The 14665-nt window shown below is 46.2% G+C and overlaps 1 protein-coding gene across 3 annotated transcripts in view; it reads right to left on the bottom strand.

The window, feature by feature from the left end:
- The window catches only part of RPS6KA1 (ribosomal protein S6 kinase A1), a 918695-nt gene that overhangs the window by 572839 nt on the left and 331191 nt on the right, over positions 1 to 14665 (bottom strand). The window contains exon 1 of one of the 3 annotated variants that reach the window (XM_069622864.1): positions 6746 to 6925. The exons of the other annotated variants lie outside the window; for them this stretch is intronic. Within the exon in view, the coding sequence (XP_069478965.1) occupies positions 6746 to 6787 (42 nt within the window). The 5' untranslated portion in view covers positions 6788 to 6925. Of the gene's footprint in view, positions 1 to 6745; positions 6926 to 14665 lie in introns of those variants that run through there. 3 annotated transcript variants of the gene reach the window in all.

Below are 14665 nucleotides of genomic sequence, written 5' to 3'. Positions count from 1 at the left end.
ACCACTGGCAGGAAAACCTACCTCCAGCGACCCACAGTCAGCCCATCTAAACCCTCTGACTCAGATCTTCCCAGAGGATAAGTAAAAGTAAAACATGCGTCTCCCCCCTCTGTTCTCCTTTGAATTAACCTTACAATAAACCTGGAGTATTCCATTGCACTGTTTATTGTTGATCGCCTCTAACGCAGTTCTACATGAAAGATAGAAACACATTTGTACTTAGCAGAAACTTTGTTGCTTATATTCTCTGGAACATTCACCTACTCAAGAACCTGACCTACTCAAGAACCTTACCTACTCAAGAACTTTACCTACTCAAGAACTTTACCTACTCAAGAACTTTACCTACTCAAGAACTTTACCTACTCAAGAACTTTACCTACTCAAGAACTTTACCTACTCAAGATATTTTCTGGGGAGAAGCATTGTGACTTTTGGGCACAAGACCCCTACTCTTCATAGGGATTGGACTTCTGAAGTTAGGGCATGTTTGAGACTTGGTTCCATCTTACTGCATCACTTAACTTTACCTTTATTTGTTGACTAAGTTATTGCATGCATTCAGAAGAAGCTCTGGTGACTGTAGGTTTATAATAGAGAGTGTTCTGCAAGATTATCACTTGCTGGTTTCATTTTAGGCCTAGAATAAATATAGGACTTTTGTACTGACATGTCTAAATCGAATTGTGTGCTTCACTGTGTTGACTCATTGTGGAAACATGACCACACTCACTCAGAGAATAGCCTTGACTGCTCAATCGCTACCTTGATTGGGTTTTGGCCAACTTCTCCGAGTTCCTCCGTTTCACTATAACCAGGGTGGCCACCGGAAATCTGTCCACCAGGCCAGATCCTTGAAATCCAACAGTTCCCAAAGCAATTGGTGCCCTGCTGTGCTTTCTCTTACGATGACCAACATCATTTCAAATGCTGGCTCCTAGATAACTACCATGAACGCTCTGCATGCATAGTTGTTCCTAGGGACCCCGTCAGGATGCTACCCTCCCGAATAACTACACCGAAGTTCTCTTGGGAACTATTCTCACCCACTGTCTTCTTGGTACACACTGCTGCATGCTCCTTAGGATGCCCATTGTTCCCCCAATCTCAACCTGCACCAGCTGCTGCCGGCTACCAGAGACACCAACCCCAACCCCACTCCGCCAGTGCCTTAGGACATATCCTCACAAAGGGCACAACCACAGTCACTGCCCAAGGTGACACCACTACTGAGACAGTGCCCAACACTATTGCCATATCAATTAAGTCACTTGAGCGCACACTGCAAATTAATATGTTTATAGTAGATTTATATAGTGCCACATGTGAATCACAGTCCTTTCGAGGCACTGGGCTAACCTTTCCAACAAACAATGCTAGACCTCTGCACAGAACATCCACATCACAGTCCCAGCCAATGCATGTTAGCAGCACAGGCACGCAAGTCCCTTCAAAACAAAAATGCGTTTCTGCTCTCACCACATGACACTTAGAAGCAGACCTGCATGCAGAGCTCCGTGTACTTCAGGTGTTCCTGTATCACGGCAAAGTCATCTCGCATTTTCCCTGTTTCCCCAGTAACTTAACCCACTCCCTTCCAAATCTGCCAGAGCGCCTGAAGACCATGCAAATGGCAGGTGTGCACTGTAGAAATTCCAAATACCCCAACACGTTGCCTGTGACCCTAACGGACACAAAAACCTCAAAACACTAAGGCTACTTCAATAAAATCAGCAGAACATTTTACTTGGGGTACCAGAAGATTGCGTTACCTTAATAAAAAAAATTGTGGACATTCCTTTAAGCTTGAAAGGGTTAAACTTTCTGATTTGCTAGTGTAGATTTTTCCCTCTCCTACTTGGAGAATCGTCACAAAAGATTCCAAACAAATGCCATTTGGAGAAAAAGATGGACAGCAGTTTTATAAGGTTCTGCCTTGGTGTGAGCCAGCCACCTATCGATACACGGAGAATGCTGCCCCTACAATCTACAGTGCAAGATTTCTGTCAATGTATTTTCCAAAACCTGTGTATGCCAGGCCCTTAAGTTACTTTTCTTTTTCACTCAGTAATCCTTCATGCCTACTGCCCCCATCAAACTAACAGCCGTAACTGGCCTAGCATGGGCTAGGCCTCCTGAAGCCCCCAAACATTGAAATATATGGAATCTTATCACATTTTATCCCCCCCAAATAACTAAGGCACATGCCAATTTTTGATTGGAAAAACATGATCACTTTATTGGAATCATCCTAAGGGGCAGTCATAGCCCTGTTCAGGCCATACCTATGCCTGACCTTCAAATACTTTCCAAGGTGGCCCTTGCCATACCTGCGTTTACTTAAATTCACTTTAAAAAATTGAGTCCTCACTTCTGTGTCCATTCTGGGGAGAAAAATTGCCCTCTGGTATCCGACTGCCAGTTCCGTCACTCCCATAACCACTCTATGGAGCAAATTACAGGCCACTGCATTCAGTTGTTGAGTCCCAACTGTGCCCAGTGGTGTCACCTGTCACCCCATCCTGGCTCATGCAGCCAGTGGGTATAGCTTGCTGCAGCACTGCAGTGCAACTCCTCCTGCAGGACTGCGCTCGTAACTCCGCCTGTGACCTCTGTCTGATGTTGTCCAGGCTGCAAAGAGGATGACCTCCTGCAGTCCAACACATTGTATGCAACGTCCCAAGGCCAGCTGGTTCCAGCCTGGCCCTGGGGGCACGCCCCTTCTGACACCCCTCTTGGGAGAGTGGAGGCAAGTCAGATGCAGGGGGGGGTCAGATGCCAGCTGCCCCTCTAGGACCCCCTGCATGGGCTGGTGCATCCGCTCAACAACAGCCCATAGTGGCTGTCTCCATAACAGACTAAAAACAGGCTCACACCACACAACACTAGCTGCTGCAACTTGCCCTCTTGCCATCCCATTATCATCCAAAATGTATAACCCAAAATGTGTAAAGTTAGATTACTTTCCTGGATTTAATGTTTCCTTACAGCTTTACAATAGACCAAACAGGCTGATGGCGGTCTGTAGGCTGCACCTCCCAAAGGCCTACATACATAGGCTGCATGCAAAGTCTACCTCCCATAAGTAGGCTCGTAGAGGGCACAGCCTGGGTGTGAGCTGGTTGACTGTAGCACTGTCACGATTCGCTCCCATTCCCACCACTTGGGGGCATAATTTGGGCTTTATACCCTACATGACTTTCCTTCCTAACCTTCGGCTACAGTGATGTGGTGAATTGGGAGCATTAAATCCTCATTTTCCATGCTACTTCCCCCTTCTGGATCCATTCCAGATTTTTGGCAGTCAGCATGCTGCTTTAATCAAAAGACTACACTTCCCAGAATGCCTGGCCCACTGCTTCATCTCCATCCTTGCAGGACAAGGTTGGGTGGAGGATAAGCAACACCTGTGGCTAGCAGGTGCAGCAAGCAGCCCACCTAAGGCTTGTGCTCGTTAAGCAGCTTTAAAATCCTTTGTAATTCCTGTTTTCCCTGCTCCTGTTCCTTTACTTACTCTTGGAATCTATTCCAGGTTTTCCCTTGCACTTCTCCATTTGGTGTGGTGTGCTGTGCTGTTGTAGCTAGCTCCAGTGTGAATGCGTAGGTTTTCTTCACTATTCTGTAATCAGTGGTATTGTACAAAATTACCTACTCCCAAAAGTTCGACCCACAAAAGTTCAACCCCCAATATATATATATAAAACTTTTGGGGGGCGAACTTTTGGGGGTTAAAGTGGAGTATAAGGGTGCAGAAGGTAAGAAGATGTACAGCTTAGGGCACAGTTACAGGTAACAGTCATAGGTTGCAAGCATGTTATACATGTGACAGAAACGGTTGTATCAGACAAGTAGGAGGAGGCAGGCGGTAGCAGGTTCATGCATTCATTTAGCATTTGTTGACGTCAACCAATTGATCACATTTTGCCTGAATTTGGTAAAAGATGGTTCTAGTCTCACAGTGGTGGGTAATTAATTCCACAGTTGCGCAGCTTTGACTGGGAAGCTAGCTCCGCCTATAGTGGCGAGTTTAAATCGGGGTACTTGAAGACGATTGGTGTTGGCTAATCTTGTTTGTCTTGTGGAATGTGTTCTAGTGAATCTGTCACTTAAATATTGTGGTACTTTATTATAAAGTGATGTGTGTGTGGGATGCAGTTTTGAGTCTAATGTTTTCATAGTTGGCGAGCCATTTAATGTTTCCTTCTTTTTTCTGAGATGTGTTCTCTCTTGGGAATGTTCAATGCTGCTCTGAGAGCATTGTTCTGCAGTATCTGGATTTTGTTGATGGTGGATTTAGTGACTCCGATGTACAGTGCGTTACAATAGTCAATTTTGGAGATAATTAGGGCTCTGGCTAATGTGAGGCAGCTGTGCCGAGATAAAATTTGTTTTCCTGCTCTGATTAGTTTACAGGTGTAAGCTGTTGAGGCTAGGGTTTTTACCTGTTTGGAGAATGAAAGTGGAATCAAGGTAGATACCTAATGTTTTCACTTCTTTGGCTACTTGTATATGGTTCTCATCTAGTGTGTGCTTAGTTTATTGATAAGGGAGTTACCCTCCCATTGCTGTTCTAGCCTTTCTGGGTTGCGGTTTGAGCAACAGGGTTTGTGGGCTTCGATGACATTTCAGGTGGTATTTCTCGTCCTTGTGAGTATTGTCTTGAAGTTACCTTATACAATACCATCAAGAGTGTTAGCTCACAGATCCTGTCATTGCTTGCCCTGAATGTAGGCTAAGCGCCGTCAGTACGGGTAACAGCGTTTGTGGGTAAGGACCTTGCCAACTTTCTTGGTAATCATAAGGAGCTCCTAAGTGCTTACCCAACATCCCTTTTCATATATTGGTATTGTTATCCCACTCTACTTGCACATCCCGGGCTTTAGTGTACATGTGTCCCGGTTCCTGTGTGCATGTTGGTTAACTCAAAGCTATTCACTGTGTGAGCTTGTGCGCTTTTCCCTTACCATATTCAATGCCTTTGTCCTCTCATGACAAGCATGCGCGCTGAAGTATGTAAGAGGGGCGGAAGTGTGGGCCAAGCAGAGGCTGGGGCAGTGTGTGGAGGGACAGTTTACGAAAAGTAGGCCTTGCGATGCAACCTTTTCTGTCTGGAATCCATAATGTCGGCCTTTTGGAACTAGCCTTGACAGATTCAAAAGATCATGTTCCGCTGAATGCGTCACAAGTGACAAAGCAATAGCACTTCTATGAAGAAACTCCATTACTCATCTCTTTGAATTGGTGACAAACGTTCTCTTCCCCTTTCTACAGTTCTCTACCAAATACAAAGTCTGCCCCAGGCATGCATAGGTCTGCAGTATGGAGGAGGTCAGGTGTAATCTTTAAGCAGGGTGGGGTGTTGGGGGTAGTAAGGTAGTCTGTTGCAAAAACAAGACGGCAATCACTAACCTCTACAAGGGGGCAGGGCTTACGCACCAACATGGGAAAGACATCCCACCATAGGCATTGAAATGACAAGTGTTCATCAGCTTTTGCCTGTACACAGAAACAAGCATTGCCAATGCCAACTGTTTTGGATTTTGTAGGTATGGGAAAGTTATTTGCCAGGCACTGCCATAGTGGTATTAATTGTCCATCGATGGAAGTAGCTGCAAAATGGTGCAAATACCTGGGCATATAATAGTAATGCTTGGAAAAAGCCTAATACTTACACACAACGCCAAACTGTTGGCTTTGCCAATGCTCGCTTTTAACTGGACTACAGTGAAGGGCATGCATGGGGCTTATAGAGTGGCTGAAGGCAGGCCTGATTAAGACATACTAGACGCACATTTACAGCTCCAGTTACGTCATTAGCTCTCAGAAAACTGCTTTGAACAAACAGGCAGGCACTTCGAGCACAACGTCTGATGGCAAGGCTTGATAAAGCCAGCTCGAGATACTGGGCGGATATTGTTTTGGGTGAGTGGGTAAATAACCAAACGCATACAAACCCTCATATGCCCTTTCTCCTTCGCTGTACACTAATGCAATAGTTACGGATTACAGGTGGTGCTACCGCACCTAATAGCCAACACTAAAAATGAAGATATTGCAAATAGGTGACTACACCCTCACATGGGCAGTCTTGCACCAGTGTGGAAGAGGTAGGGCCCGAATCCCAACTTGGTGAGGACTAGCCTGGAAGGATGGAGTACGCGTTTGGGAGCATTTTGGTTAGAGCGTGGGTCGAGTACGCAACCAGTCCAAACTTTGGTTTCTCCTCTTTCCTTAGCCCGCACATCATAGAAGTGCACTGTATGACGAAAGCAAATCCTTTCCCCACCCTACTACGTGCTATTGTGGCCAAGGCTGAAAACCCAAGTCACTCAGTATAAACGCCTTGGCTAGGGTGGCCTGGAGCCTGCAAGCCAGCACACCAAACACACGCCAGTGTGCCTGCACCACAAACTAAAACCACACTTAGAAAACGGCCCAACTGATCATGGTAACTGCCACCTAATTAATACTGCAAGTGAAAGTGTGCATCACAAGCGCTGAGTGCCACGCACATTCGTGAAGGAAAACACCCGCTTCAGTCATGGGAGGAGCAGTGGGAGGCCCCTCATTAAAAGACATTGTGCATTTCATGTCCTCCTTAGCCCCCCAGAACCCTCCCCCCACCCCCGCCCTCCTAGAGCTTCACATCATAAGCTGGGACACTGCAGTGGGAGTGGGGGGGGGGGGCTTCAGGGAGAGCGCGCACCGACACCTACAAACCCCAGACAGACGTTTCTGGACTTGCCTCATGATGGCGGTGCTTGGTGCGGAAAAGAAGCCTCAGCATCTCGATTAACGGCCTTCTACCATCTCGTATGTTCACCCCTTTAGCAGCACCCGTGTGCCCACCTTGGTAAGAGGAAGGGAGCCCCAAGGAAACTCGCCGAGGAGCCTAGCAGCTGTTACGCCGGCACTTGCTTCCTGTACTTTGAGTTTCCTCTGCATAAAAAGGCGGAAACTGCACAACTTCCCCATAAGAAACCACAGAGAAACCACTGCTCGCCCATATAGCAAAGTTGCAAGTGTCAATCTTTACTAGTCAGCTATGGTCAACAGGCTGACTTGCAGCAGCAGCAAGCAGGAGGGTCCCACAAAGGCTGGGCCGATGTGCGCTCAGGCTGGGTAAAACTCAAAGCCAGTAGCCTAGAGGTATGGAAGACATTTTGCAACCGTGATCTCTGTGAGGCCCGTTGCTTCTATGCCTAGGGTAGGACGAGCCGAGTCTCACAGAAGGCATCTCTGCCTGCAAGAGTGCCCAGGGATGTAATTTCACCAAAATACCAAGGGTAGTGGAACTAACATCACATGACCTCTGACGACATCACAGGAAGCGATAGAACACGACCTTTCACCCCTTGACAAAACCGGAAGGGACATCACACATTGTTCCTTAATACACGACGAAAAATATGGTTGTAATATCACTATGTTATATACATTTCATACAAGAATGGATCACCATATGTATCCTCTGGTCTGAGATCATGTCCTTCTGGCATTACTTTTATCATCCCTGACCACTTCTTCTGGACATTGTTTGCTTTATGCTGTAAGCACCCTTAAGCCTTAGGGTCAGTGGATTTGCGCTATATAAATCAATAAATCGCTAATATCAGTGTGTATAGGACCATATTAACAAATTACTGTGAATGCAAGCAGACGTCCAAGGCCAAATGATAATGTTATTATATAGCACTTATGCTTAAGCGCTTTATATAGATCAAATATACATACAATATCACCCAACCTGTGTTGGTACTCATTTATCGACCTCAGAAGGATGAAAGGCTGAGGTGAGGCGTTTAAAAACAGGCGAAATCAGCGACTCACCACCTGAAGTGTTCCTGGAAATAAACCGTTATGAGTCTAGCAATTATGGATAGAATAAATGAAGAGCCACATGACACTGGCCACAGCCCAGGAGCTTACATTTTCTCTAGGGGTAGCAAGGGAGACCCCAGGGGTAGCAAGGGAGACCCCTGGAGACCCTCAAATAACGTACCTGGGAGTGCCTTCTACATATTTCCTTCAACTGTCAGGAAGCTGGATTGCATCACCATCTCGCGGCTGTGTCAATCAGGACTATAGACCATCCTATGCAGATCTCCAGGAGGCAGGAGCCCCTAGCATGCAAGACTGGTCCACGAGTCAGTCTAGAGAGTGGGTTACTGGACATCCTGGCTTGGTGTCACACAAATGGACAGGAGCCCCTAGCACGCAAGACTGGTCCACGAGTCAGTCTAGAGAGTGGGTTACTGGACATCCTGGCTTGGTGTCACACAAATGGACAGGAGCCCCTAGCACGCAAGACTGGTCCACGAGTCAGTCTAGAGAGTGGGTTACTGGACATCCTGGCTTGGTGTCGCACAAATGGTCAGGCGATTATCCTCGCAGCTCATTACTGCTAACATCCAATTGAAATGTACTCCATTAGCAAAGCTATCGGGTTTCCGGTGGACATGCTAGAAGAACTAATCCATTTGTACGTTTGGGTTCTGGGACTTGTAGTCTTTCCCCATTTGAAATGTAGAAAAAACTACAATCGCAAAACCAGGGTTGGATGGCCTCGAGCGTAGCCAGTCAACGTGAGCCTTCTGCTTACAACCATCCAAGTCAAAAACTCCCTGCAGCACAGTTCAGAGTAGGAGTTAAAACAACCCCCCCCCCCCCGCGACCCCCCTCCGTGCATTTAACAGTGGGAGAAAGCAAAGAAACGAATGGATAGGATAGTTGTCCTCCGTTAACTGATTGCAAGTTAACAAGGCACAAACATTAGGAAGTAGAATTTAAAGCACAGGCAATACAAGGTGTGCATCAGTGCTTCGCCAATGTAGGATTTGAGCGGGTCAGGCCTTCACCTGGATGGGTCTTAAAGTCGATGTCACGCCAGATCCCCGCAGAGGCTCAATGACCCATTTCAGTTAACATCACACTATGTTTCTCACTCCACTTTAGTAGGTTTCGATGTGTGGCCATTTCGATTTATCGCTCTTCCAACTCTTGCACTTCAGTCATATTCTCACCACCAACTCTGAAGTGCATATTTTGTTTGTGTATCATCATTGCGGTGCTAAAAAATATCGTGATTCCAAACACAATCTCAGTAGAACAGTGTCCTATTAAGTTATTAACTTTAACTGCACTTTTCAGGATAATGCAACAAACTCTCAAAGACGCTCATCAGTTAAACTGGTTCTGACATCAGTGCTGTCACGTACGAAAGATGGCGGGTATTGGCAACTCACAATTTTGCAGGCAATACACAGTGAGATTAAATTGGCCAATGACCACCATTTTGTTAAGCAGTGAATCTGGGTTTCTTTCATAGAAACTTCCAGATTGTTATGCATTATGTAGATAGTTTTAAACGAAGCTTTAAAAAGGGACGTTTTATTAGTGCATGGTTTAATAAGAAGGAATTTGGTAGTCCATCACAATTCCAATTACTAAAACATTTACATATTAGAAAAATCACTGCCAATAGCTAAGAAGGTGTTAAAAAAGTAATTGCTGAGACTTTCCAAATCAATCAGTTACCCATCTGAAAACTCTCAAGGGACCCTAATGCGAACCGGTAAAGTCAATTAGTGAAATGGTTTTGCGTGCCTTGTGTGTTGGCAGGTCTGGAGCTGTAGGTTTGGCTCTTTGTTTAGCGTTTGTTTATTGATTTATATTGCGCACCAGACCCAGGGTTATTCGGGCGCAAAGGCAGAAAGGGGATTGTTCAACTTAGGCTACATGTTGCATATAAACAAGGGGTACAGCTGTGGTTACAGTGCTGTATGCAAATAGAGACAAAAGATCATAAGAGTATGTACAGAAAGTTTACAGTATGCAGATGTGACAGAAATAAATAACAGTTAAAAATACAGAAAATGCATGAGATCTTGAGTGACGGTAGCGAGATGTTAGACATCATGATCTTTAAGCCATTGGATCAGGTTAGATCTGAATTTCTGGTAGGGAAGGTCTTCTCTTAGATCGGTTGGGAGGGAGTTCCACAGTTGTGCTGCTTTAACAGCAAAGCTACTCCTGCCAGATTTAGTGAGTTTAAATATGGGTACCAATAAGAGGTTTGAGTTGGCTTTTCGTAGGGGACGGGCGGCTGTTTGTCTGGTAAATCTGTCTATTAGGTATTGCGGGGCTGCATGTTTAAGGCATTTATGAGTGAGGGAAGCTGTTTTAAGGATAATTTTGTCTTTAGTGGAGAGCCAGTTAGTGGATCTCCTAAGGTCTGATATGTGGGCATTTTTAGGGAAATTTAGTGCAGCTCGAAGGGCATTATTTTGCAATGTTTGAATTTTAGAGGTGATGTATTTGTTGCTGCCTATGTAAAGGGCGTTGCAATAATCTAGTTTCGATAGGATTAGTGCTCTTGCTAAGATGACGCAGTTATTGGGTGAGAGGAAGGGCTTAGCTGCCCTGATTAGTTTGCATGTATAAGAGGTAGCTGAGGCCATGGCATTCACTTGTTTGTCAAATGAGAGCGTGGAATCTATGTAAAAACCGAGGGTTGACTACCGTGATGGTGTTATCAATTATGAAGGAGTCATATTTGGTGCCCAGTTTTTTGATGTTGGAGGAGGTGCCTAGAATGAGGAGTTCGGTTTTCTCATCATTCGGGCATAGACCGTGGGCGGCCATCCATGCCTGGATGATGAGATAGACTATGACAAGGATTTGGCCTTTGTGAACAATCTCCAGTCAACGGGATGAGGACCTGTGTATCGTCTGCATAGTTGGTGTAGGTGATACCAAGACCGTCTAGATCATCGGAAAGGGGCTTTGTGAAAATATTAGAGAGTGGGCGATACGCACGATCCTTGGGGTACCCCGCAAGTGATGGGTGCAGGGTCTGAAGCTGCTAGGGGAGAGAATACTCGCATTGTCCTGTTGTCTAGGAATGACTGGATCCATGCAACTGCTTCCTGTGAGAAGCGGGCTGCCGAGACCAGGTGATTACATAGTATTGTATGGTCTACCAGGTCAAAGGCGGCAGAAACGTCAAGGAGTAGTAGGAGTGAGGTCGTACCGTTATCTCCAATTGTGTCTATTTGTGCCTTGAGGTCTAGAAGTGCAGTCTCAGTACCGTGTTGTGGTCTGAAGCCGGACTGTCGGACTCCTTGGAGGTTGTTTAGTTCCAGGTGGTGTTGAATTTGTTGGTAGGCAACTTTATCTAGTATTTTCAATAGGAATGGCACAGTGGTTATAGGGCAATAGTAGGGATAGATGGGTCCAGGGTTTGCTTTTTGAGGAGGGGGAGGACCCAGGAATTTTTCAGGTTGCTAGGTATAGTGCCTGATGTGAAAGAGGCATTAATAAGTTTAGTAATGAAAGGAGAGAGATCACGGGCGGCGTCTTTTATGATTTGGGCCGGGCATGGGTCGCCCTGGCAATTGGAAGGTTTGAGGGCGAGGATGACTTTCTCAACTTCTTTAGTGTATACTTTACGAAAGTGGAAGGGGGTGTTGTCTAACCGTTTCGGAATTGGTGATGGGTTTATTGCAGGGTCTAGGTTAACAGCGTTTGGGCCAGTTATGGACACTTTTTTGTTATTGATCTTCGTCTGAAGCATAGTTATCTTGTTGGGGAGGGCATTTTGGATACCTGTGCACCAGTTTTTGTCCTTGAGGCAAGAATCTGGGACTTGGGTGGGGGATTCGACTTCCTTCAGGATGGCGAAAGGTTTTTGTGTTAGATTTAGCTTGGGTGATACGGGTGCTGTAAGAGGTTTGTTTCGCGAAGATGATTTTTTTTTTGTAGAGGGTCGCTAGATTCTTTAGGTTATTTTTGTTGGTGTCTGATGGGTCAGATCTCCAGGTTTTTTCACTGAGGTGTTGTTTATGTCTGATTTCTTTGAGCTGGGGTGTGAACCAAGTATTTAGGTGTTGGCGGGGTTTACTCTTCCTGGCTTTTAGTGGTGCAATAGTGTCCAGAGAGGCGAGCATCACTTCGTTGTGTATTTCTACCATAGAGGCTGGGTCAGTCTGATCTGGGATAGAATTTAAGGTGGGGAGAATAAGGGGGGATGAGATTTTCTGGGGTGATATTTTTCTTATTTCTAGTGGGTGCAGTGGGGGCTACGGTATTGTTAGTAGGCATGATAGCTTCTACGGTGAAAGATACCAAGTAGTGATCAGACCATAGCTTAGGCATTATAGATGTGATGTTGATTGGGCAGTTATGTTCGGCAATCCAATCAAGGGTCCTTCCTTTGATATGTGTTGGAGCTGTGATCTTTTGGGAGAATCCTATTTCCTCAAGAGTGTTATTAATTTGTAGGGCATTGGAGTCGTGTGGGTCGTTAAATCCGATGTTGAAGTCGCTTAGGATGAGGCTTTGAGTGGAGTTCTTTAGGTTGTCGGATAGTAGATTCGTAAGGTCATCCTCGAAGGAGCCTATAGGGCCTGGTGGGCGATATAACAGGTGGATGATAACGGTTTGTTTGTTGGCAATGGTGAGTTTAGCTGTGAGGGATTCGCAGGAGTTTGTTTTATGGGGTGAGGATAGTCTGAGGGTTAAGCTATTTTTGACAATTATAGCGTGCGCCCTGAAGAGCAAATTACTCGCCTCTCGGTAATATTCTTTCTGATGGATGTCCCTCCCACGGATTACTCATATAGGATATCCCTATCCCAGCGCTGTTCTCTGGACAGATTTCTGCTGTCAGAGGGCAGCGCAACTCTGCATTGGCTCCGATCCAGCCATGCCCATTACACCGGGGCCAGTATGCATAGTGGGACCACTCCTATGTGCATCATTTTAGGGAGGCAAAGGTTTGTCCCCCGAGCCCCAACTTTCATGGCACACCATTTTGCCCCCCTCATTTGGCAAGGGTCTCTTTCCTTTAGAAGCCATGTTACCCCCTGCCGCAACATTTTCAGCAAAGTTACTCTCCATTACCTAATTTCCAACCTTTTTCCCCAGCACACTCAATCTCAGGAACCGTAGAACCGATTATGTACCTGCTTCCCACAGGAGGGGCAGGGAGGGCGATGAGGAATCAGTGGGAAGAACATCCATCAGAAAACATTACTGAGAGGCAAGTCATTTGTTCTTTTAATTGAATTTCTCCCACAGATAACTCATCTGTGATAGAGTCGCAAAGCAGTACGTAATCTAGGCGGGAGATAGCAAGGACAACATCTTAACCAGAAAACTCTAGACAGCCCTTACAAAAACAGGCATACTGGCCCACAAGAGGATCAAAGCAGTAATGCTTAGCAAACATGTGCAAAGACGTCCACGTTGCCGCCTGGCAAATATTCAGGACAGGGACTCTCCTCTGCAGAGCAGAGAGGGCAGCCACTCCTCTGGTAGAATTAGCCCCGAGAATCTCAGGCATGGCCTTACCCTCCAGATAGCATTCTGAGATGCAGAGACTGATGCATGCGGACAGGGTCCGTTTGATCAAAGCCCTGCCAGCACGAGCAACAGCGGAACCAATGAAAAGCTGGTCACATTTCCTAGCCGCTATTATGAGAAACGTACAATTTAAGGGCCCATACTGGGTCCAGCAGATCTGCCTTGGAAGGGCGAGGAGAAAAAAAATAATAAAAACAGGAAGATGATGTTCTGAGGGATGGAAATCAGACCACCTTTAGCAGAAAGGAGGGTCTCATTTCCAACGTCGTAACCTCTTTGGAAAAGAAAATAGAAAGATATACACCTGGAGCTCACTCGCCAGTCTCACGGAAGGGATGGCAACCAGGAAAATCACTGAGGGTCAGTAATCTAATAGAACAAGAATGAAGGAACTCAGAGTCCCGATAAGAAACTTTACTAAATTCAAATCCCATGCCGGAACCGCAAACTGGCAGGGAGAAAACTGGTTACACAAACTCACAAGAACTGCATAACAGTGGGGATTGTGAAGAACGAGCTCAGACGACCAATTGAAAACTGGAATAGCAGCAAGGTAACACTTTACAGTGTCAATCTTCTGGCCAGCTTGGGCCAAGGAAAAGCAGAAAATACAATACAGGGGATAGAACACAGGATAAAGTATCCAGGTCCCTCTCCCAGCACCAATCCAAAACTTTAGACCACCTGCAGGCATAATTTGATTTGGTAGCGGGCCTCCAAGCTGAAAGGAGCACATAGAGGATGTCATCTGACAACTTCAACTCCTTGTACCTCAGTTTCTCAGTAGCCAAGCATGAAGGTTAAAGTGGCTGAGGTTCGGGTGGAGGACACAGCCCCCCTAGAGCAAGCTCCCCGTACCCCTGTCCCCCGGTTGCGAGAGCAAGCAGTCTCTCCTCGGAGGGAGCCAGGAAGGGCGGATTGACATGTCCAGCAACTCCAGATACCATGTTCTCCGTGCCCAGTCTGGAGCAATCAGGGTCATGGTGGTTCCGAATAGGCACATCCTCCCGACAACCAGCAGACTGATGGCATCGGCTGGAACACAAAGGAGGTCAAAAGTCAACTTGCTGGTCAGTGCATCCCCAGAGCTCCTGACAAGGAAAATCCTAGGAGCAGAACAATGCGAAGAGGTCCACTTGAGGAGTTCCCCAGAAGAAAGATCTCCACCATAACTTCCTGAAAGAGACCCAACTCGTGATAAGCCCAGGTTGGTCTGCTCAAGGCATCCGCTGTGACATTCTCTCATCCGGCCAGATGTGCCGTCAGACACTGTTCTCCAGAACCCAGAACTCCAGTCACA

Source organism: Ambystoma mexicanum, chromosome 11 (genome assembly GCF_040938575.1).
Source record: "Ambystoma mexicanum isolate Mex_15411 chromosome 11, UKY_AmexF1_1, whole genome shotgun sequence".
Taxonomy (NCBI): Eukaryota; Metazoa; Chordata; class Amphibia; order Caudata; family Ambystomatidae; genus Ambystoma; species Ambystoma mexicanum.
Note: the sequence above shows the minus strand (reverse complement) of the source record. Positions and strands in the feature narration are given on the sequence as shown.